The following is a 25,509-nucleotide window of genomic DNA, read 5'->3' as shown; positions in this document are numbered from 1 at the left end:
CAGAAGTTCTACGACTCATTGGAGTCGTTCTGCGTCTGTGACTCATTTGTTACACGCTTAATCTGACTACCCTAAAACGTCGTTGCAAGAGTTCGTTTGTGACCAGTCACCTTGCGTCATTTTGAAAAAGTTACGAAAGCAACGTGACTTTACCATCCCCGTGAAATATTATTTCATACGATTTTATTTGTGACTGTCATGCTATGGGTACCGTTTTGAGACTGTAACACGATATCCGTCGTAATGTACGAGTTACTTTAAAAAAACATCAAATGAATAAACTCTTCTGCAAAATAATTCAATCTCCCGACTGGATACAAATCACATTTTACTGTCTGACCCCGGATTGTATGGAAAGGCATACATCCGGTTTACAGGCGGAAATGGGCGCATCTATAAGTTTTTAAGGATGTCAGCTTTTGCAGATATAAGTTAGCCTTAAGCAGAGTCTCATTCAAATCAGCGGTACACGCGCATCAAAAATTTTTCCTTTTCCCCGTCATTCAGATAGACTTGTCTTAACTGGACGTTTGCCAATTCCATACAATCTGTATTTGGACAATAGTGCTATTAGGAATGTCTCTTTCCATTTTAAATTATCTGATGTTGTTAACGCCGCGCGAGTTTTAGATGCAATATTTCCACTCAGACGGGAGGAAGGAAAATAATGGGAAAAATACCTAAGTAACTGAAATCTTTCTTCTTTCTATTTTCTACCAATAATTATAATCACAATATAGCCATATTACATCGGTCCAAAAACAAATATGCCCACAAACTTTATTGACTGATCTTGGTAGTAATTTTCACACTGAATTTGAAAATGCAAACTATTTTATTCCATCATGTAAGGGTTTTGCGTGGAATGCGGTAGAGTAATTTATAATAATGACATTTACACTAAGAAAGTACGGTAATGTTCACGTTACCCGAAAGGTCTGGTTTTAGCTCGTTCGACATAACTTGCCACTGGAAGGTCCTATAATGAAGTCCAGCAACCATATTTGTATATTTTAAGTGAAAATCTTGACGTATACTTCCTCATTTGTATACGTTAGTCGGAGTTTAGTCCTTGTTGAAACTGCTTGTTTCTTTCTCGACGTTTTTTCTTCTAAGTTTTCGATTCGCTTGTTACTGAATTTAAATGTAAAGCTATTTAGTAAAACCACATTATTAATATTGTAAAGAAAGGTAGGTAGCTAAATTTAATATCCTATTGCGTTGATTTACTTTAACATTTGTTGGGTGTTTATTTTTAGCTAAAGTTTTTAAATATTAAAAGTTTTGTTTACTTTTCGTGTCTAGTCGGGCTATACTTTCTTACGGGTACAAAGTTTAGACTATCTGCTATGATATTCTACGAACACATCTTCACCCACGTCCGCCATTTTGTTTGTTGGAGTTTCGGTGAGTAAAAAATGCTCAATTATTTCAAGTTCAGAGTTTTTCCTCAGTTCTTTGTAGATTCTTTTGAAGCTGTTACATCTTTCCAGAATAGAATTATATCATATCATGAAATGATTCAAAGCCTTGATAGTGGATAAAAAGTTTACACTGCCAGAAGAAAACCGTGAGGAAATAGGAATTCATGCAGATCATATTGAGTAGCGTTTTGAAGTACTTTAAATCTGAGTTCAAATGTAAAGGAGCATCTGAATGCTATAAAAATGAATGTTTCTAGAAAAATAATGAACAATGACTAAGATTTTCTATTACTAGTAGAAAAAGTCTGCGCAATTACCTGAGACCATCCAAGTACATTCAAGAGCTTAATTTAAAAAAAAAAATAAAGAACTTCAAGATCAGGTACTTGTTGAACAAATACAACTGGTTTAAACCAATACAAGTACTATAGAAAAAAATGATCGATCCAAAATAAAAAAAGAACTAAATTCCTTACCAACCAGAGCAACTAAACCTCGAAAAAAATATTATTTCCTCATATAATCTGTTGCAGTGAAACAGACTCTTCAACCGGCTCTCGCAATCTTTATAGACAGAAACTTCCCTAGAAGGTAGTGGGAAGTAATTAAAATGATAACAAACGGAATGTTACCCACTTGAGGGCTCAGTAGGAGCATGGCTATCTGCGATCGGCCTGCCCTGTGCGTTAGGAGCGCGAGGCCAGGTCGATCGCAAATAGCCATGGTAGGAGTAACTGATATCTTCTCTGAAATTCGACTTCAAGCACTGCAATGGGTTGCGGCTGTGTGGTATAGGTTGTAGAAACGACTTCAGATTGAAAAAAAATCAAAATGTAGTACTGGTATAAAAATGTGGTTATGATGGATTCCAGAAAGCACAGTATAAATAAAAATTTTAAAACATTACAATATCAAACAGAGTTTACTTGCTCCTTCAAGTCTCGCTGTAATTGTTGACGGTGAAGGGAGCCAAATAACAAAATACTATTCCTTCCTCTGTTAGATTTTGCAGAACCATACGAGTAGGGTTCCACAAAATTCTTTGTCAAAAAGTATATATAACTTTTTGATGCATAGTGCTGAAGTTACCTCTTAAGCAATCCAACCAATTGTTCAGCTTTCAGAAAAGGCAGCTGTTACCCTCAAGTAGCTCTTGCAGCATCACCTATATCATTTGTCACGATAATATTCACGAATGCATTGTAATAGATGCATACTACTCAGACAGTTACGAAATTCTAACCCCAGCTTAAGAAGTGATAGTAGAATCAGGCAGCTCTGAAAAGCAATGTTGTTTTCCCTAGCAGCAGTAAATGTGATGATCGCAAGTACGCAGTAATAAATCCTGGATGAGCAATCATTTAATTGCGATAAGTGTAGGGCAGACCAGGGCACGTTTACGCAGCTTCCCTTTTTTCAAAACGAACTATAACTGGAGAGCCAACAATCATAACATATTGATGCTGCTCCTTAGCAAATATCCTCACAAGTGTTTGAACATCAGTCGAGCTGCGGTCTAGCACGCAAAGAATAATCTGTTTTCTACCTAGTCGAGTAAATTTTAAATTGAACGTTATGAAGCTTATTGTGAATAAATAATATTTCGTTAAAAAAGAACAAATATATAAAATCAGCAGAATTTTATCCTGTTTTGAGAATTGCATTTGTTTGAACTAAAATGTTTTTTTTTCTGCACGTTAAAAATAAATATAAATTTGGCGACGAGGTAAATTTACGCATTGACGTCTGAGCAGCTTTACTCACGTTCTTACTGTGTCTTACTTCTAAACGTGCCCTGACGCTTTTATCACTCCGAACTGTCTCAAAACTTTTTAGTATTTTCAGACTATTTAGTTTTGGAAATCGCCCGTTCAACTTTTGTTTTATAAATCAAAGTTAAAACGAAAATTTAGAATGTTCATTGAAAAAAACCCGCGTAAACGTGCCCCGGTCTACCCTGTATGATAGTAGTAACGATAATTCTTTTCTGAAAAAATATTCCCCCACCCCACGCAAACAAACACCTTACGGTGATTGAGCGAGTAGCATGTTTCAATGAACTTTCGATTTAAAAAAAAAAACGCATTAAATGATTTTGTTCGGTTTTATGATACAAATACTCCTACATTCGGCTGTACGAGTCCGATGCCTTACTGAGCTGAAATGAAAACATTGGGAGTCTGTAAAGAACATTCATGTTCATATAACAAAGTTCCTTGGGGATATCTAGGTCCTTCTCTAAGCATGGAGATCGCGACTTATATTGATGCAGGAGGCTCGCATTTGGAAAAAGTTTGATGGTTTGTACAGATTTGATTCATAAATCGTCTTTTATGAAATTGCTTTCATTACGTACTCTGTATTATTTTGACGGGTTCTTTATTTGAGACCGTGTTTAATTGAACATATACTGTATACTATATCAGCGCCTCAAAGCAACAGTAGGATATCCTGAGATTAGACGTCTTACTGACAACCTGAGGCGACGATATTGGATCTATACTCATTATGTGGTATTATAAACTTAAACTTTTTCTTATAAAGGACTCATCTTTTTTTTTCTCTTTTAATATAGGTGGTGATCGTCCAGTTTGGGGGTCGCGCCTTTTCGACCGCCCCCCTCTCCCTGGATCAATGGCTGTGGTGCTTATTCTTCGGGGCCGGGGTACTGGTGTGGGGCCAATGCATCACCAGTATCCCCACCAAGAAGATCCCCAAGACGTTCACGTGGGGTTCGGGCAACCCAGAAGACTTGGACGCTGGAGGGTCATTGGTCGAGGACACCTCGCGTGGATCCATCTCTCAGGAAGTCAAAAGGACGGGCCAGATTCTTTGGATCCGGGGACTGACGCGCCTTCAGACACAGGTAACAACCACCTGCAAGCTGAAAGACGGAAAGCCCAAATTAATCAAAAGAATTTTTTTTTAATTCCTAGTAAATCATGCATCATCAGAAATTTCCTAGCGAAATGGTTGGGTTCTATTATCTAAGCGTGTATGGTTTCGAAACTTATCTTCCTTTTATTTCATTAACTCTTAACTGGTGGGGGGTGTCTTATATGAATATAACTTATGCATTTGATAATTTCGTATTGTTTACATATATGGTTTCATATGTTGACATATGTAACTTGCGGTACTGCGTTAGTTGTATTGATATACGAAAAATACAGAAATTTGTAGAAATTTCTCTATTTTAATTTTATAAATTTTGTGAAATGTACAAGAAATGAAATGCTAAAATTACATCCCATCTCACCTCATATGTTACAGAAATGAAACAACCTCACCAGTCAAGAGTCAAGCAAATAAATGCTTAGCTCTGTTTTTGTAATCCATATCCCTAAATGCATCTGGTTTCAATAAGTAGTCCGACTCATCAAGTTGTGTCAAACGTGTACAGCAAGAAAGAGAGTGCAGAGGAATCTTCAATTGATTAAAATTACTAATAACAAAACTGAAACTTGAAAATAAAATTGTTTATTGATTTAGCGCGAAAGTTTCTCAACCTGCTGTGACAAAAGCCAAACACAAATAATTACAAAAACAAAAAAACGACAAACATGGCGTGTGACGAAAACATATTTTAATAGTTCAGTATATTACTGAAACATGTAGTTCTTTCGTTCAAGCTAGTGATTTTTTTTTTTAAATTAGTGCACGCTTTATAGTTTTTTCTTTTTAATTTTTCGTAGTACAAATAAAATTAGAAACTATTTAGACGTTATTTACGATAGATTATATTACAACTTAAACTGAAACAAAACTTTTTTATATGATTGCACTCACCAGCAGCACATATACAAATGCGTACTTGAGGCATTTCTTTGCACGAACCCCTACCTTTAATTATATTTAATGCATTTATAATATAGTTAGAAGCTATTCATTAGGTATCAAAGAACAATAATGTTGCCAATTCGTAATATGTAGTTTGGACACGTCATTAGTCATTAAGATTATGGTATTGTCGAAAGTATGTTTATCACTTCCCTAAAATACTCGGATATTGAATCTAAAACAATTCATTGTAATCCTCACACTGCTTTTACCCACGAAGTAATTATTAAGGCTATTTCGGGGGCTTATTTAACTTGGGGATACGATCCCGTACATGAGTTTATATGCTGTGTAATATATAGCGTTTTCGAGAAAATTCTTTATCAATTTGAACATCAATACCAAAACTAAAAAGTGAAATGAATTCAGTTTGCGTCAAAAAAAAATTTTGTTTTTAAATCTAAGAATTTTTTCTGGTATTAATTGCCTGCGCTGGGTGAAAATGTTTTTCGATCGACGGATTGCTTGTGAAGAACCCATACCTTGCCCCTTCCGCAATCGCATGACATAACTCAACTGGATTTCTTCTTGTTGGGTTACGTTAAAGACATAGTTTGCCAAAAAACAGTTTTTGATCTATCCGTTTTAAAGGAAAGTCTACAAATAGCTGATATTTCTCGGACACCCTGTGCTTGAAACATATTTCAGCGAGATATTGCTATGGTTCATAAAAGTTCATATTGTAGGAAATAAATAATCGAGATATAAAGGGTGTCCCATAATTAACGCAAGATTTGAATTTGCCGCCATTTTTGCAATAAATGGTTGGCAACCCTGAAAAAAGAACAATTTGACAGCTGAGAGTTTAGGGTAATCAAAAATGGAGCGTTATACGATACAATAACGCGCTTTCATTATTGAACAATTGTTTCAAAAATAATGAAAGTTGAGGCTGGTCAAGCAGTTACTGTTATTGGCGCTCGGTATCGCAACACGGTAATGCACAGGTGGTTGTGGGCTTGTTGACATAGACCTTTGAATTCAAACAACCCCATAAGAAGAAATTTAAAAATGTTAAATCACACGATCTAGGGTGCCAATTCTGATGACCGAAATGAGAGAGTACGCGACCAGGAAATGCCTTATGCAGTAATTGAAATGTTTCACTCTCTCTAGCTGTATGGTACAATAACACCCCATTTTTACTAACTCTAAACTCTCAACTGTCAAATTGTTCTTTTTTCATGGCTGCCAACAATTTATGGAAAAAATGGTGGCAAATTCAAATCTTGCTTTAATTTTGGGACACCCTTTATTTGGAGAACCATATTATATCCACGTGTAAGATATCATATTCAATAAAAATTGCTTAAGACACACTTGAATTCGATGAAAGAACATTTAAGCTGTCTTATTTTCTGAAGCAGCGATTCTCAACCAGTGGTCCAATGATAAATTTAACCCGTTCTCAGAGATTGTTTTTCGTTCACGTAAAAAACGTTTTCTTACTATAAATAAATGTTAAAAATATTTTTAAAAAAGTAACCCTATACGACTTTTTTACGTGAATTTTGTGATTAATTTTGTATGATTTTTCAGCAATGTTCAATTATTTACGAATAACACTGAGTGGCAAAAAAAAATTTAGTTAAGTTTAAAAAATCCTTCAAATGCTACTTACACCATTATATCTGATATTTATGTAAAACGACGCATTGAATCTGAACATGATCGCAGATTTTCCACCCTATCCCACTTTTCGGAACTTGGCACCCCCCATTTGTTTTTAGTTTTCGACAGTTTCATAGCCATTATTATTATTTTGGAGAGCAAAGGAGCACTGTACCAAATATCAAAATTCTTCTGATGGGCTTAAACGGTATAAAGTTCAAAATCTTGAACATTTGGAGCATGTTGGGAAGCTTTATGGGAGTATTCCTCCCTAAAATATTTGAAAAATCATCAAAACCGATCTTTTTTTTCTACAGGATTGTTTTACAATCTTTTGCTTAGTTTTAGTTGTACATTTTTTTTTTCAAATATTAGACGCATCGCATGTTGCATATTCAGAGACGCATCGTAGATATTTTGTAAAAAACCTTCCCTTTTTACTCAACTTACATTCACACATGTGATTAAGATTAAAAATGAACTTACGTAAGTTTATAGTATAGAATTAATGTACATTTATATTTCTGCAGAATGCGCTGCCCTTCTTTTTCTTTTTTACACCATTTCATGAAGTTATAAACAATATAGGAGTAAGTCTGCTACTCTGGTTTTTTGGCAAAAACTAAGTGAAAAAATTATAAAACAAATCCGAAAAATTAAACAAATCCAAATGTTCAAAAATGTAAAAAAAAATCGGTTTTGAGGAGTTTTTTGAACATTTTAGGGGGGATACCCATATGAAGTCTCTGCAAACTTGCTTCAAATGTTCATGCTTTTGAACTTTGCATCTCTCTAGCCCCTCAGAAGAATGTAAAAAAAGATCGGTTTTGAGGAGGTTTTTGAACATTTTAGGGGGGAAATACTCATATGAAGTCTCTCCAAACTTGCTTCAAATGTTCTTGCTTTTGAACTTTTCATCTCTCTAGCTCCTCAGAAGAATGTAAAAAAAGATCGGTTTTGAGGAGGTTTTTGAACATTTGAGGGGGAAATACCCATATGAAGTCTCTCCAAACTTGCTTCAAATATTCATACTTTTGAACTTTGCATCTCTCTAACCCCTCAGAAGAATGTTAATGGTTAATACAATGCTTCCTTTACCTCTAAATAAAAATAATGGTATTGAAATTGTCGAATACTGAAAAAAAATAGGGAGACCATTTCCAAAATGTGGGACGTGATGGGGGTAAACGGGGGGGTCCTATTTGAATTCAGGGGGTCGTTTTACAAAATAATCAGCAAGAAGGTTGTAACATACATTTCCAAGGTTTATTTTTGCTGCACAATGTATTACAATTATTATTTTGGTTTCCTTTAAATATTTTTATGGCATTTTTTTAAACCTAGTATATTTTTATGTTATGTTATTATTTATTCATTATTATTATTTTGCAGATAAGAAAAAGAAAACGCTCATGTATGGGAAAAAATTCTGAATCTGAAAATTCTTTAACGGTTCCTGAATAAAATGAAAGGAGAAATAACGACCTGAATAAAAAGAGATTAAAACAAGAGCCGAAAAAAAAAAAAAATACTCTTGATCAAAAGAAATCAAAATACAAAATAAATAAATAAATGAATGAAAACTTTTTAATAGTCTGCAAATCGAAGGTTCTTGATTATTTTTTAAATTTTATTAATGAATTACTATAATTCATTGTAGTAATTCATTAATAAATAAATAATTAATAATTAATAAATAAAAGTATTTTTATTTATTTTTAAGGTTTAGAGCTTCAACGCGCTTTGAATTGTTTTCGAAAGCTTTTGCCGGTCTCCGGGTTAAAAAAAAAAGGTTGAGAAACGCTGCTCTAAAGTATACTTGAAGCATCCGTAGTCACTCGTTTGAGAATTTGTTTAAACGAAATCTTTTTTCCATACGTGCAGATTGAGATGCATAAAAATCTTGCCAAAAAACATGGTTTTGCTCCTTTCCAATTAACTGGGTCTCGGGCACCCTCGGGTAGCTTATAAAAACGCACGTCCAATCATTTTAACAGATTTGTGACATAATATGCACAACCTAAAGCGAGCGCAAAACGTTATCTTTCACAACACTAAAACAATTAATGGTATGATGCATCAACAAGAAGTTCTGTCTAGAACTAGACGAGCCTACTTCCCCGTATACCCATACTACTTTCTAGTACCTGATCAATAATCTCAAAAATAGCTAAAATCTCAAATTTTTTTCAAACATATTTTTAAAATACTTTAAGCTGATTTCTAGGAATAAAATATTCCTCACTCATCTAAAAAAATTAGATGCGTAAAAAAAAAGAAAAAAAAAAGAACAAATAAAATAGCAGCAACTTTTAAACAAAGCAGCTAATACACTTTTTCCCATTATAAAAATCTTTAACATCTTTCAAAACGAAAGAATAATAATTAAAATTAATAATCTCATTAAAATGAATACATGATATCAAACAAAAATCGTTTTCTTTTTCCCCTGTTGCCAAAAACATTATTTTATATGAATTAATGCACTTACCAAAATAAAAACAAAACAAAAAAAAAAAAAAACAATAAAATGTAAACTTAAAGAAATAATTTTCTTTGTCAAAAAAAAAATCGTCTGCGCATATCTTAATGTAGAAACATAAATGACTTCGAGTTTATTCGCCAAAAACTGAGTACCTAAATTGTAACTTTAGCGTAAAAATAAAAACAAGTCATATCTACAATAATTATTTCGCAGTTAAAACCATAGCTGCGGAGTCGGAGTGAATCTCATTTTGAGATAAAGGAGTCGGAGTCGAATATTTAAGAATCGGAGTCAGTCATTTGTCCTCCGTGTATAAACTTTTGCCAAAACTACGAAGTCAGAGTCGATGTCGGGGAGTCGGAGTCCGATTAATTGTCGGGCACAGGAGTCGTAGTCGGAGTCAAGTGCCCCTAAATTCTCGGAGTTGAAGTCTGGAGTTTGGTGTCAGGAGTTATTTAGAATAAAATTTGTTTGAAGTAAATTCGCCTTCAAGTGCGGAGTCTACATTGACTTTCAGTTTCCCCGTAGGCGCTATTGTTAAGCGATTTGAACTGTTCAAAATTGAACGGAAAATTGTTCAAATCAAAAAAGATATTTTATATACAAGTTTTTCATCAAAATCTTTTTTCTACAAAGCTTGTTTGAAGCAAAATTCGCCTCACAGTTCGGGATTGCCTTGAATTTCCCCCGTAGGCGCTAATGTTAATATTTTTTGAACTGTTCAAAATTGAACAAAAAATATTTCAAATCAAAAAGTGAAATATGGGAATGAGGTGTCCTCGCCGAGATCTTTCGAACAAAAAAAAAATTTTTTCGAATCGGACTATTCAGTCAAAAGTTATTGGGGGGGACAGACAGACAGACCGACAGACAGACCGACAGACCGACAGACATTTTTCCCCATCTCAATACCCTACTTTCCAATTTTTAATTTTTCAATATTTATCTAATTATTTTATTTATTTTTGACTTTTTTTTTGTTTTTCGGGATATTTTTAAGATGCATTAAGCCTTCTTTCATGCTTTTTTCTTCTTTCTCTGACTTTTACTGGGAAAGTAGGCTAAAAAACGACTGAAAAGGCTGATGCTAAATTTTGCTGTTTAAAGTATTTTGTTTTACTGTCTAAGGTATCGCACCGCCTCATGGAAAGCGATACAACTCAAAATTTGAAAAAAGCGTACTAACCAGTGATTTAAAATCTAAATATACTGATCTTTCTTGCCAGAATACTCGCACAATGTTAGCTTACAAAACTGGTGCACGGTGTTGTACTCGTAAAAATGATATACCTAATAGTGACACATCATTAAAATTTGCAGTTTAGCAGAAAAACTTTCGAACTTTAAATATGTATTCTTTACTTAGACAACAAAAACTAACCAATAAACATCACAATATACACTTTTTGTGCATATTGTAATATTTGAATCTAAATTGCAAAAACCTACTATTGCTTCAACCTTGGTTTTCTCCACAACTGCTTTTTTTTTTTTTTTTGAGTTGTATCAGTTTCCTTGCCGTGGTGTGATATGAAAAAAAAAAGGACCAAAATACAGTACAAAAAAAAAACCTTAAATTAGAAAGGAATTCATCCCTAATCTTTTTAAATCTTAATTAAGAACAATTTTGATCAAGTCGCTTCAAAAAAGAAAAATCAAAATTGGTTCAACCATTTAGGATCTACGGTGCCAGACAGAAGCACACATGTTGAACCTATGACACCCCTCCTTTTTCTTTGGGGTTAGTGTCACCCCTACTTTTTCGGTATAAGTTAATAACATCCTTATTTTTACGTCGGTGCTGTTAATACTATCCCTTTTTGCGGCGGGAGTTAATAACACCCCTCTTTTTGAGTCGAATGTTTAAAAAGTTAATCATTATACTTTGCAACCGGAAAATTAGCACGTTTAAGGGGGTGGTGCGCAACATACCATCAGATTTTTACAGTGAATTTATTTCATAAAGACGTTGAACACTTAATGTTTTGTAGTAACTCCGCATTCGTAAAAGTCCAACGTGGAAAGCAAACATTTCGAATAAAAATTTGCAACCAGGTACACCTGGAAATCATTTTCTAGTACAAGAAAAACTGGGACTATGCAGTGAGTAAATAGTAAAAAGTAACAGTACATAAGCAAATTTTTTACCATCGAAACATCGGTATTAAAAACTGATTGCAGCAAATACGCGCTAAGTTGAAAGTTTTCAATAAACAAGTATAGATATTCAGGGTAATTTTGAGCCACAAATTCTCTATTTTAAACTGCCCCACTGAAGCTTTAACAGTTTTTATTGATGTTGATGGCATAAAACGGAAGAAATGCTTCTACGTTATTATATAGTGATCAAAAATCCGCATATACACGGTGTTCCGGTTTAACCTGCAAGACCTCTCTTTTTTGCAACCGTTACTTCTAGATGCATACATCCAATTAAAAAAATGTTGAAAATCAGACGCAGAGTTAAAATATTGAAAGTTTGAAGCAAAAATAAAAATGTGTTAAAAAATAACTATTTAAACGGGTCCTAGGTCCCATAACTTATACTTAGAGAAATAATCTTCATTGAAAAATATTACTAAACCAAAAACCCTGCTATATGTGCGACCAAAACTCGAGATATTAGATTTCAAAGTTTTGGGGGGACCATACAGAAGATGAGATTGGAACTTATCAAACTTTCAGATGAAAGACTGGTTGTAAAAGTGAAACAAAAAATTCCATCCAGAACTAAACGAGCCTACTTTCCTGCATATCAATATCGATTTTCTAGTATGGGATCAAGATTCTTAAAATTAGCTAAAATTTGCAAATTATATTCAACCATAACTTAATAACATTAAAAGCCGATTTCTAGAAATAAAATACGTCTTATTCATCTAAAAAAAAAAACAGATGCGTTAAAAAATAAATGAACAATCAAATAAAAAAGTACCACCTTTTAGACAAAGCACACCTACACAGCTAATATATTATTTTCCAATTTAAAGAAAACTTTAATCACTTTACAAAAGAATTTTAAATAACATGTTCACTAAAATAAATATATTATATCAAAAAAAAAATCGTTTGTTTGTTCCCTGTTTCCAAAAATTACTTCAAAAAATAATAAATATACTTTTAAAAATAAATAAACAACAATAAAATGTCAACTTAAAAAAAAAAAGTTCTCATTATCAAAAAAAAAAAAAAAATCGTCTGCGCTTATCTTTATGTTAAAACATTAAGTACTCCGCCAAAAACTGAATACATAAATTAAAACTTTAGAGTGAAAGTTAAAACATCATCTCAACAATAATTATTTCACAGTAAAGACCATGGCTGCGGAGTCGGAGTCCAGCTCATTTTGAGGTTAAGGAGTCAGAGTCCGGAGTAGAAGATTTTTAATACAAGGACTCGGTGTCGGAATTGGACACTTTCTCTCATAGTCCGCAACTCTACCAATGTTTGCGGCGTGGGAGTCGGACTCATTTTGGGATAAAGGAGTTGAAGTCGGGGACGAAGAGTCGGACCAGAAGTCGGACGAAGAGTCATTTTCCATCCGCGTTTAAATTTTTGCCAAAGTAGCAGAGCAAAAGTCATAGTCGGGAAATCGGAGTCAGAGTCGGCATCGACGGCGCTAAAGTTCTAGGAGTCGAAGTGTCATCAACAACTCTTTCCAACAAAACTTGTTTGAAGCAAATCTGCCTTTAAATTCGGGATGTACATTGACTTTTAGTTTCGCCGTAGGCGAAGTTAGTTAAGGAATTTAAAATTAAGTTGTTAAAGAATTTAAAATGTTCAAAATTGAGCGAAAAATCGTTCAAATCAAAAATATTTTCTTTACATGCTCTTCAACTTTTTCCTACAAAGTTTTTTTGAAGCTAATGCGCCTCTAAGTTTGGGATTGACTTGAATTTCCTTGTAGGCGCTAATGATAAGTTTTTTTGAACTGTTCAAAATCCCAATACCCTACTTTCTAATTTTTATGTTTTTCAATGTTTTTAATAATTTTTTGTGTTTGATTTTTTTCACGATATTTTTAAGATGCATTAAGCTTTTTTTTTCATGCTGTTTTCTTCTTTCTTAGACTTTTACTTTAAAAGTAAGCTAAAAACAAAATATTTATATTTTTCATTGCTATTCAAAAATAAATGCAAATGCTATGCCATGATACCCAAAAACACGCTGTAAAACCTTCAACAATTTGAAAAACCACTCTTAGCTCACATATACGAGTAATTTTAAATCCTTGTTAACAGCTATATTTCCCCCCAAAAGCTGTTTTTAACAGCGAGTGTAAAAGTGGTGTAAGTCACTAAAGGCTGCGTTTCATATCTGATCGATGAATATTGGTCGTACTAGCGTCAAACGTTTTGCGTTGTAATTATTTTTCAATAAAGGTTATTTCCCTAAAGTAAGTTGGGGGACCTAGGGCCCGGAAGGTTAATTTTGTGTTTTTTGATTTATTTTTACTTTTGCTTCAAACTTTCAACACCTTAACTCTACATCTGATTTTGAACATTTTTGCAATTCGATGTATGCAGCTAGGACTAACGGTTCCGAAAATAGAGGTCTCGCAGGTTAAAACAGAACACCCTGTATATAATAGCCAAAATCACTGATAAAATAACGCTCTGACGTCACCAGCAATGAAGTCATTTTTAAAATCAATTACTTTACAATTGAGAAAGTTTATTAAATTTTGTGTAAATTTTTTACGAGAAAATAGCTGAGATTCTTGATATTTTTTCATCCAACTGTTGCTAATTTTTTGGTACCAAAAAGAGTTAATGTACTTCGTCCTCACTGATTTTGCCGGAAAAGAATAATTGCCCAAAGTTAAGCGACCCGAAATTTCAACAATCTATCCCCAAAGAAGCAGTTGCTTCACTCAAATGTAGAAGCTAATTTCCCCTGGCATATTTTGACGTGTGGTTTCTTGCTCGTTCAAAATGAACTACTTTTAATCTGTTAAGACTAATTTTAGGGTAACGTTGAGCCACGTCGAAAATGGGATACAAAATAGAGCATTTTAATCAAACCAGTGCAAAAATTTAATACAGCAAAATAAAATTTCTTAGATGGTTAAAACTTCCTGTACTTTCGTACTTCAAAGGCACAAGATTTATGTAATTTATATTGTTACAATATAGAAAGAACACTTTCAGCAATTTCAACAACATGTAAAAAATCTACTTTCCTGTATACCATCAACTTTCTTGCATCTGATCAATTTTCTCTTAATAAGCTTAGAATGCAATTTATGTCAAGCATACCTTCTTAGATTTTAAGTTGGTTTCTAGAAACAAAATATGCCTTTCTCATCTGATAAAATGGATGCGCAAAAAGTAAATAAGCAGACAAATAAAGTAGTAACACCTTTCAAACAATGCAGTTAATGTAGTTTTTCCTTTAAAAATTTCTTTAATTCTTTCCATAACAATTACAAAAAAAAATTATAGTACGCATTTTGAAACGCTTATCAAAATAAATATATTTTACCCCAAAAAGCCGCTTGTGGCTTTTTGGAGGGAAGGGAGGAGAAGCATCGGATTTTTTATTTTTTTTAATTGTATTAATTTGCCTACTATAACTACATTAAACGATGTTCCAAAAATATTCATAAATAAAATAACAAGCACAAAGATTGTAAAATCCGAAGGAAAGTTCAAAAAAGAAACAAATAAAAACAAACACTTTCTACAAGCAAATAAAAAGACAACGGTTATTACCACGTAACCTTTGAAAAACATTTTCAATCAACGGCAATGGATTATCTGAATTTTTATCTACAATACTAACCACAAGCTAATAAAAATCCACGACAAAGTGAAATTATGAAGCAATCTTGATTGCTTGAAAACAAATTGAAGCTATTGAATACTTGTTTTGAATTACAAGTAATTTTTGTTATGCAATGTCATTGTTTGAAATGAGGTGTACCGTCAGCGACTAACCGGGGAATGCAATTATATTTCAGCTTTCATTGCAATCAAGTATGTCGTTGCAGGTGATTGGCGGGGAGCTTCAAGACAGATTGATACCAGTTCCCTACAGTAAAGCCGCTACTGACGAAGCGGTAAGTTTTGATTCCTAAGTTTATGGTTGGAGCAACTGGTTTGGTATTGTCTCCCAATAGTTTGACTTACAAGTACTAACACATTTTTATAGCTACGCTCAGGTGTATGAGTTTTGAAGCAAGCTGGTAGCTTCTTGCAATTGCCAGGTCTTTTGAATGAATGCTTTTGTGATTACAGCTTGTTTGCATCAAAGTAATATCTGCATATTGTTGGCGATGGTATTTACCTCTTACCTATCAGTTAGTTTAATGAAACCTGTTTTATAACATTATAGCATTGTCTACCGGGTACATTATTTGTAAGTCTATTAGTTCATATCCCTCTGTCCTCAGTCAGGCTAGCCATTGTATGGTTAGCCAATGGGGAGACTGGAATAATTGCTTGATTCAGATCATCTTCATGCATTTTAGATAAAATCATGGTTGTTACTGAATTCAAGCTGATCAATATTGCATTACAAAAATTTTTAACAGCTTTGATAAATTTCTTAGAAATTACCTACATTCACCATTTAAATAGTTTCTTCATTCGTTGTTATGACCTATATAAGCACTGTTTTAAACACAGGGACTTATATCACCACTTTCAGGTAAGGTACCTTCTACTTCAAAGAACCAGTATATTGGTCTGAACATTCCGTTCTTTAACCCAATTTCCTCTTTCTCTTTGATTTGAACATTAATATTTTGGTAACTATTTGAATATCCTGTTCTACGTTTGGATCGAAACTTTAAGATTATGATTTTTACCCTCGGTAGTTAGATTATAATTTTCAAATTGAAAATCAATCCTGAAATCAATATTTCATTTTGATTGCTAGTCTGGGTTAAAGATTCTCATTCTGTTATTCATGATCACAAAAACATGGTTATACGTCTCACGACAGTTCGATAAATTTTCATTCTGACAGATTTAATTGCTTTCTATCTTATTTTATCAATATCTTATTATACAATTCTTCGAGATGAAAATATATAATGCACCAGTTTAGCATCAATATAATTTTAGTCGCTAAAATTTAAGCCAACTGTTTAAGCTGTTAAGCTTTAATTATAGCTGGTGACTAAAAGTTTTAATTAGTAATAAACTAAAGTTGTATCAATATCTAAAATTATCTTCATTATTTTCGTATTCATGCTTAAAAATTGAAAACCCATTTTATTTTGGGTAATCAAATCTGTAATCTTTGATTTTCTAAAAATTATGGATATTTATAAGGAAGTATAAAAATTTTTAAATGAAACTTTTATGAGCCTCAAACTTTATTAAGTATTAAATCATATAAAGATTTAAGCAAAAAAAGTTTTGTTAATTTTAATTTTATTTATTTATAATAACAAAATCATTCTCATATTTCTAACAACATATTTGCGCAACTGCTAAGATTTGCTACAAATGTTTTAATTATTTGAGAAGATGAAGAAAACATCCTACACAGATTTTGATCTTCTAAGTTTGAGTTCTGGAAGTAAATATCATTTAATACTAAAAATAGGAAAACAAATAATAAATATCTTAACTTTTATGTAAAACATATGTGAGCGAAGTTTTGGTATCAGGTCAACAAAAGTGATAACTATTTTGTTCGTAAATCATGATGTACGAAGCATGTCTTTTTGAAACGTTTAAAAATTGCATGCTTGATTATATTTGTATTGTTTGAAATTCTAAAATCTGCACTTATTCATACCAGTGAGCATGGTGTTTGAGCATGTAAAAGCATGATGATTCTAATATCTGAAGTATCTTGTCCAAGCACGCATGTTTCTTTGTACGTTTAAAACAGCACTGTCTCGAAGCACTTTGTAGTTCCGTTGACTGCTTTATGGTTTAATTTGTGTACTAACTCAAAACTATATACATGTCCCTTAGTTTCTAACCAGTGAATATTTTCTTAATAACTACATTAAAAGTTTTTGAAGGTATTCAAAAAATCACTAATAACAAATTTTTATTAATACAAATTTTGAAATGATAATGAGTTATAATATCTTCATTGTTAAGAATTATATATTCAAGAACTATATTCAAGAACACATACCAGGGTGCATCTGAAATGCTTTTACAAACTTAGATGGACGATAGTAACCATCTCGACTCAAGACCTGAATCGTAGTTTAAGTACATACACTTCCGCCATCTTGGGGCTAAACGATGCTTTCTTCTCTCTCTGTTATGGAGAAACAACATTTTTTGCTTCTTAATTGTGGTACTTCTTGATTGTGGATTAACATGAAGTTATTACGAAACCACAATCAAGAAGCAAAACAAGTTACTTCACCAAAGCAGACATAGAAGAAAACAACAGTGTCTGCTGTGGTGAAGTAGCTTGTTTTGCTTCTTGATTGTAGTGCTTCTTGATCATGGTGCTTCGTGATTGTAGATTAACATGACGTTAATGAGAAACCATAATCAAGAAGAGAAACACGCTACTTCACCATTGCAGACATATAAGAAAACAGTGCCTGCTGTGATGAAGTAGCTTGTTTTGCTTCTTGTTTGTGGAGCTTCTTGATTATGGTGCTTCTTGATTGCGAAATTACATGAAGTTAATAACAAACTACAATCAAGAAGCAAAACACGCTACTTCACCATAGCAGACATATAAGAAAACAGTGTCTGCTGTGATGAAGTAGCTTGTTTTGCTTCTTGGTTGTGGAGCATCTTGATTATGGTGCTTCTTGATTGCGAAATTACATGAAGTTAATAAGAAACCACAATCAAGAAGCAAAACACGCTACTTCATCATAGCATACATAAAAGAAAGCATCGTTTAGTCCCAGTATGGCATACTTGCCGTTACTTTCAAAATACACCCTGCATAAATAATTCGCTGCTGAAAAAGACTCGGGCGAACTTTAAAATTTACAACAGTTTTGTTACGAAGCACTTTTCAACTTCGCTGATCGTTTTGTAGTTTCGTTTGTGTAACTCAAAATTTAGTCTCCAACAAACTACTATTTGAAAAATACATTTAATAAGAGAAAATCTTTATTAACGCAAACTCTCAAAATCCTCACGATTCATTATTGTCAAAACTATTTAAGATTACTAATGAAGAGTTCGTTATAGAAGAAGTCCCGGACTTTGTTTCAAATTTAAAACAGCACTTTTTCAAAGCACTTTGAAACTCCGTCTATTGATCTGTGATTCCATTTCTGTAACTAAAAGTTGTGTAAAAACACCCTTAATTTCACCAAGCTACTATTTCATTAAAATTACAAGGAAAAGATATGAAGAATTTTGAAACTGATTCACTATTTAACAGCAAATTTTCATTCAACACAAATGTTTTCAAAAATTTTTATAAGTTAGTTATCCCTATCGCAGAAAGTATGCAAGGGTAATTTCATTAAATAATTTTGAGAGTTTTCATATACATTTACTACAACAATGTCTCGAAAAAATTCGTAGATTTATTTATTGTTCTGTTGTTTCATTTGCGTATTCCAAAATCATGTAAGTGACCCATAAATCCCTACGCGTCACTAAGAGGTATATAAGTTTATAAAAGTTTTTTAACAACCAATAATAGCAATTTTGTACTAATGCAACTTATGGATATAATCGTGAGTTGTACAGAATTTCTGAAAAGTAACTCCCTATTTCAATATGTTAATTACTTTTTTTTTATAATATATCCAATTTATTAAAGCAAATTTTGTTTTTGGAGTGAAGTGTGATCTAGGATTCAGAGAAACTTAGAACTCCATACATGCAGCAGCATTTTGCACAAGTGCTTGCAACCTCTGGGGCGAGGGAGCCAATATAGGGGGCAGGGGGGGGGGGTTCGAGCCCCCCCCCCTCCTTGTAAATTAGAACTTCCTTGCTTTTAGAACTTTCTTCTTTGCAAAAATATAAAAATATTTCTTCTCCAGTCATAAATGAATAAATAATTGAAAATGTCAAATTTTAATGACTCTAATCTGTCTTGAAATTTATCTCCATGGGGAAAATATCCTGCTAAACCATGGTTGAAATTTCTGAGCCCCCCCCCCCTTACAATTTTGCATATGGGCGCTCATGCTCTGGGGTACAGCTAAGATTGTATTGTGCAGCAGGTACTGCTGTGGTACATAGTGAGGATACTGCGGAAGCAATCCTCCAGTACATCCGACAACTTTTGGTCACTCAATGTTTACAAAACCAAACCTAAATCATTGCATCTGTCCTCACTAATGTAACACAGTTGTACTTACACAATACAACTACAACCCAGAAATGCATATGTGGTGCGTTAAGTTGCACTGCGTAGCATTTCTATCTCACTGCACTGCATAAAAAACTTGTTTCAATAAAATGGACAAATCATTAAAGGAGTTATTTGCTGTTCAAAATACAAAGCTAGTTCGCCCATTACATTTCTATCGTTAAAAAGTGTAATACCGTTCTTATAAGAGATTCGGTGCGTTAAAATTTTCGAACGTTCGTTGAAATTTTTTGCAGCAGTTTTTTGAAGCACTTCTTAGTTCTATTGATTGTTCTGTACTTTCACTTCTGTAAGGCAGAAGTATATAACTATATTTTAATTTCTAACGATTTACTACTTTATTAAAAATTTGTACTCAAAGCTCATTGAATGTTCCAAAAAATCGCTAATAGCAAGCTTTTATTGATACAAATTTTAGAGTTAGCCACAAGGGGCAATATCCTAGTTAGTAAAAGGTATTCGGAAGTAATGTTAAATAATTCATTGCACTAAAATTTCTGGAATTTCTCTGACCCATTTGCTATAAATCTGAGAACCTTTTTTATTTATAATACTTTCAAATTTATTTTCCAACTTCAAATGCTAATTTGCGTTTTAAAGAGTCTGAGTGTACTGTTAAAAGCAAAAACCATTTTTTTTCTTTTCTTTCTTCTTTTTTTTTTTTTTTTCAAAAAGTTACCGGTGTGCAATGTAAAATTTTTGCTCAGTTCTACAGTTGGTTTTCCTAGATTTCATACGTCTGGTATACTTTTTTTTTTTAATTATTTAGTCTTGACATTTTATGTTATTATTTTTAACACTGTAAAAACGATTCAGAAACGTTCCTGGAAAATAATAGGCAGCTGATGTGACCAATTTCTTCCAGTAACATATCTTGGAAAAACCAGGAACGTTTTCCGCTGAAAGTCAGTAACCTTTCCGAAATTAACCTTGAAACTTTCTGAAGAAATGCGAAATCTCCCCTGTAAAGCTAGTCATGTTTCTAGAACCTTCTAGAAAGATTACGTAGGTTTAGTGTTATTGATTAGAACCTTCTTGATTTACCAAGAAGGATCCATTAAAATTAGAGCGACCACAGCTATGCAAGAAGGAACCTACCGTATCTCTTACCTGCAATTCCTGCCTTGCAAAGCTATAGCTATCCATTGACTTTTTCGCTCTCATTAGGTGCTTAACCTGGACTGGCAGTAAGCAACCCTAGGCCGATACACTTAATAAACACGCTCATTCAATCTTTAAACTGGTTGCTAAAAATATTTTCTACAAGAGTGAAAAGTCTGCACGCGTGCAATCTGTAGCGATTCGGGAAACTTTTTTGTGGAGATACTTGTTTTTACGGGAAAATAGGTGAAAACGTGTGAAATCCCGAGACGTTACACGAAAATAACCAGTAACGTTTCGGAATTTTTTTTCAGTGAATAAAAGAACTACTTTAATGTATAAACAAAGTATAAGAAAGATTTTCAAAAATGCAACTTGTTATAGATAATTTGTAAAAATGTGTTTCTGATTAGAGAAAAAGTCTTTTGTGTCTCATTGGTACTAGAAGTACATCTAAGCTGAAAAAATGCCTTTATTGTTTTTTAAAGGATAATTCATTTCAAATGTATTATGGAGCCTGTAAATAAAAGTGTTAGGTTTTTTAAATTTATCTGAACAACCTTGCAACCTTTACAACAGTTTCAGGGTCCCTTTTCTTGACACACTAGCTCAGCCAGTTTTCTTCCGGGGTCTAAATTTGCCTTAACTTGCCTTTTGAGAAGGGGCAATTGTCCTAATATTCTTGACATAAATATGTACGATATTATACTGCTACATTAAACAGCGTCGCTTAAAACCATCGGTTTCGGAAAAAGTTAAATTTTAAATATATCCACACTGCATCCACGATCTTACAAAAAAATTATCTTACATCTGAGCACTTCGATTTGATCAAAGCATATAATCCAAAAGCACAAAATGAATATTCACCTCAAACTATGCATCGTTATGAAACTCTACTAAATATCACTGAGTGCATTGATATTTAACAGACGTTTTCTTGCACTACATCACGTATGATCACATAGCGAAAAATTGTCAATCATCAGAATCATGAACTGAAGAAATTAGAAAAACAACAGCACTAGATATTATGTTTGACATAGATATTTCTAATATGATTCATTTCTAGTTGGCTGCCAAACCTTCAAAGTTCTTTCGGGCAGTCCGGTTTTCATACCCCGTCCGGAAAGATATCCAGACTTGAAACATGTTCGGATTTTATGACTATTGGGGAAAACCAAACCTGGCATCATTGTGAAACTCTACGAAATACCATTGAGTGCATTGATATTAAACAGAGATTTTCTTGCACTACGTCATGCATGATCACTTAATTAGCTATGAATTGTCAATTATCAGAATCAGGAACTGAAGAAATGAGATAAACAACAGCATTTTTTCATATGTTTGATATAAAAATATCTAATATGATTAATTTCGGGTTGGCTACTAGACCTTCAAATTTCTTCCGAACAGTCCGGATTTCTTACCCCGTTCGAATCGATATCCAGACTTGAAAGTTGTTCGGATTTCAAGATAAGTGGAGAAAACCTAACCTAACAGCATTGTGAACCTTATCACAGCATTACGGCACTGCCATGCTGCCGATCCATTAAAGTAAATTTTACATTTAAAAATTTGAAATATTTTGTTTTGAATTCATGAATAGAGATACTAAAAATGTCTAAATCGTGACAGTAATTGTTAAAAAGCCTGTGTAATTTAAATAAGCAAAAGTTTTCAACATAATTGAACTTAGTAAAAGAGTTTTTTAACATAAATGATTTTTAAGTGTCTTATTTTCCTATCTGATAACGTTAGAAAATGGCTGACTTTCTCTTATTAGGTAAATATATCCATCAGAATCATTAACGATATATTTATTTACTTATTCCTTAAAAACATTTTTAAGAGCACTGTAGTTTTCTATCGTCTTATATAGTTAAAGATGTATTTGTAAATAAAAGAAGTTTTGTTATACTTTGAACTTTCCATTCAAGGTAAGTATGAATTTCATATAAAGAGAATTTAGATTCTTATTTAGGGGTATTCAGATGCATCTAATTATTGCCATTTTTGTGAAATGGAATTCATAAAAGTAAAATTGTTTAATACAGTTAACGTTGATTTTGATACAGTATTAGATTGTTGGCTTGAAAATAATATTGTTGAAGATCTTGGATCCAAATATAACATCATTAAGCAAAATTTGATGCGTAACTCTATACTAACTTTGACCCTATACGTAATTTTGTAATATGCATCCTTCATCTTGCAAAACAGTATCACCAAATATTTTCTAGCGACAAAATGATAGTAATGAATGAGACTTATCTGAAGGATACACTTATTGCATACTTTGATTCATGTATGCTGCAACATTGAATGAATTCCTGCAAATGTCATTTTACTGAACCTCCGACAAATTAAAAGTAGGGATGTATCCAGAAGTTTTGCAGGGGCTGGACGGTTTGTATTTCATTATTCAGTCTTTACTACGTGTTCAGGTGTACAAACGTTGATCACACATGTTCCGCACTTCAATTCCCACAAAAAAAAAAAAAAAAACGGGAAAAGAACCTAACTTCCTAACCATTTAATTTAGTTAAAATTGTGTTTTTTGATCTTCAATATTGGAAAATTACCGGTGGAGAGTTCAGGCGACATTACTCCCATCGTCGCTCCTTTTTGTCCATGCCTGTTCAACAGTAATGGAAACCGTCTCATGAATATTGATCGTTGCAATGGCTGCGCATCCTACTGTTATGTAGCTGTTAGTAGGGGAGTCTGGGGATACTTGATCCCACTTTAGTTTTCAATGTTTTTCTTTGCTGAAAATTATCAGTTTTTATTAAGTACATGAACAAAGATAATTTTTGTCCTCCACCTGACAGTATTTTTTAGTTGAAATAACAGTTTTGGTAAAATATTTTTTTTTTTCAAAAATTTCATGAAGGGATTATGTATCACCACATCAAGGAATACATGATCCTTTCATACCGATACTTGATCCCACTGAGAAAATACGTAGACTTTTCATTAGATCGGCAGTTTATTTACGGATTTTCGTTTTCTACACATTGTTTCTAAAGACAAAACACTATTTCAAATTTTCTTTATTAGATTATAATAATGTAAACACAAAATAACATAGTTTCAAATTTCACTAGACATTTGTAAAAAAATGTACACAACTTTCATGAACGACTGCTTTTGATCAGTTACTTATTATCCAATGCAGTTGTGAACAAAATACTATATTTTATAAATAAAACTAACAATTTTTTTTAAGTAGCGTAATGAAGCTAAAATTGCAACAAATGAAAAAAAAATAGGATGACAAGCACGAAAATCCTCTTATAGGCTTCTTGTCTTGTAATAATAAAATTTAGAGTTTCATCATTTGAATTAATTTTTATTAAGAGGGAAGAAAAATGTAACTATCAGTGTACCCCAAATAAAAAAGAAAGCCTAGCTTATATGTTTGCAAAACCTGAAAAGTCAAATGCAAACAATTCGTTTGTTGTAGTTCTTTAAGTTCCGCTCAACCCAATTGGATGTGTGCAGCTTCACATATTTTGTCAATTTTTCAGGAAAAATAAATTGATTAAACATATTACGTTTTCGCTTCAGAAAACTTATTTCAAACTCTAGAAATCCAACTTTGCATTCTATCCGCTAATGGGTCAACATAATGGGCAACTCACTTTTTTTGTAAATCTAATTATAGTAAAATCATTTATTTCTTCTTTCAAACAAAGATTTGACATCTATTTCAACTTGTTCAAGCTCATTTGGCTGATCAGACCATAATTTATCTGTAGAGTTAGCTTTTGTTTAGATGTTTGAGGTGGGTTACAAGTGCGAACTGATATTTCAATTGTTTAACATATTTATACAGTAGTGATTTTTTAAATCTATCACTCAATTTATGATAAATTTTATCATGGTAACATGGTTTTGAATGTTTGAAGTTAATGTCAACTAAGCAAGCAAGATCTGTATTGTTTTCATAGTGTTTATATTGTCATATGGATACTTGATCCCTGGGATCATGGATCCCTCTAAACGCAGGGATCAAGTATCACTAATATGCAATTTTTACAAACATACTTCTTCTATTATTAACAATCAGTGGCAATTTACTAAAAATATGTCTCAATTATTAAAGACTGTCCATACTTTAACATTAAACTTCGAATTTTTTTTAAAAGTTGTATTTAACGGATAATATAAACTTCGGATTGCTTTCCTAAAAAAAAGTTTCTTATGTCACAATCAGACGATCATTTCTTGAGCTGAAACAAAATGGCTGAAAAAAACAAAATGTTGCCAGTTTTTATGTACAAGTATAACTTTAATTTTATTGTGAGGTTTCAAATCTCTACTTAATGATTTTGATACATTTTCGTCAATGGGATCATGTATCCCTAGGGATCAAGTATTCCTAGTCTCCCCTAAGCAATAAGTAGATGAAAGAAAGTTGGATACTCCAAGATCTGAAATACTAGTAACCACCCCTTAGCCTTAATAGCAGTTACTGGAAGTTTTATACCAATTTTACAGAGCTAAGCCGGACTCTACTTGCGATGAAGTAATTTAATTTAGTTACATGTGTAAAAGTAACTCAGCAGATATGAGAGCTTTTCTGCTGTGTGGGGGTTTTCCATAATTACAATCCTTTATTCCCTAAGAAGGTTTATTCTGCAGTAGTATCTAAGCGTCGTAACGAGCAATGAGACGTTTGCTTGCAATATTCCTATAAGATTAAAACTTCTCTATAAATCCTAATGCTATATTTATATTTTTTAGTTGTTAAAAATTGAACGAAAA

At 32.8% G+C, this 25,509-nt stretch overlaps 1 protein-coding gene across 1 annotated transcript in view; it reads left to right on the top strand.

Annotated features, from left to right (window-relative positions):
* The window catches only part of LOC129226494 (plasma membrane calcium-transporting ATPase 2-like), a 272,244-nt gene that overhangs the window by 234,127 nt on the left and 12,608 nt on the right, over positions 1–25,509 (top strand). Inside the window, 2 exon segments of the mRNA XM_054861105.1 lie at positions 4,000–4,290; positions 15,353–15,421. Coding sequence (XP_054717080.1) covers positions 4,000–4,290; positions 15,353–15,421 — 360 coding nt within the window.

Source organism: Uloborus diversus, chromosome 7, assembly GCF_026930045.1.
Source record: "Uloborus diversus isolate 005 chromosome 7, Udiv.v.3.1, whole genome shotgun sequence".
NCBI lineage: Eukaryota > Metazoa > Arthropoda > Arachnida > Araneae > Uloboridae > Uloborus > Uloborus diversus.
The sequence above is the reverse complement of the archived record's forward strand: the minus strand, read 5'-3'. Positions and strand labels throughout refer to the sequence as shown.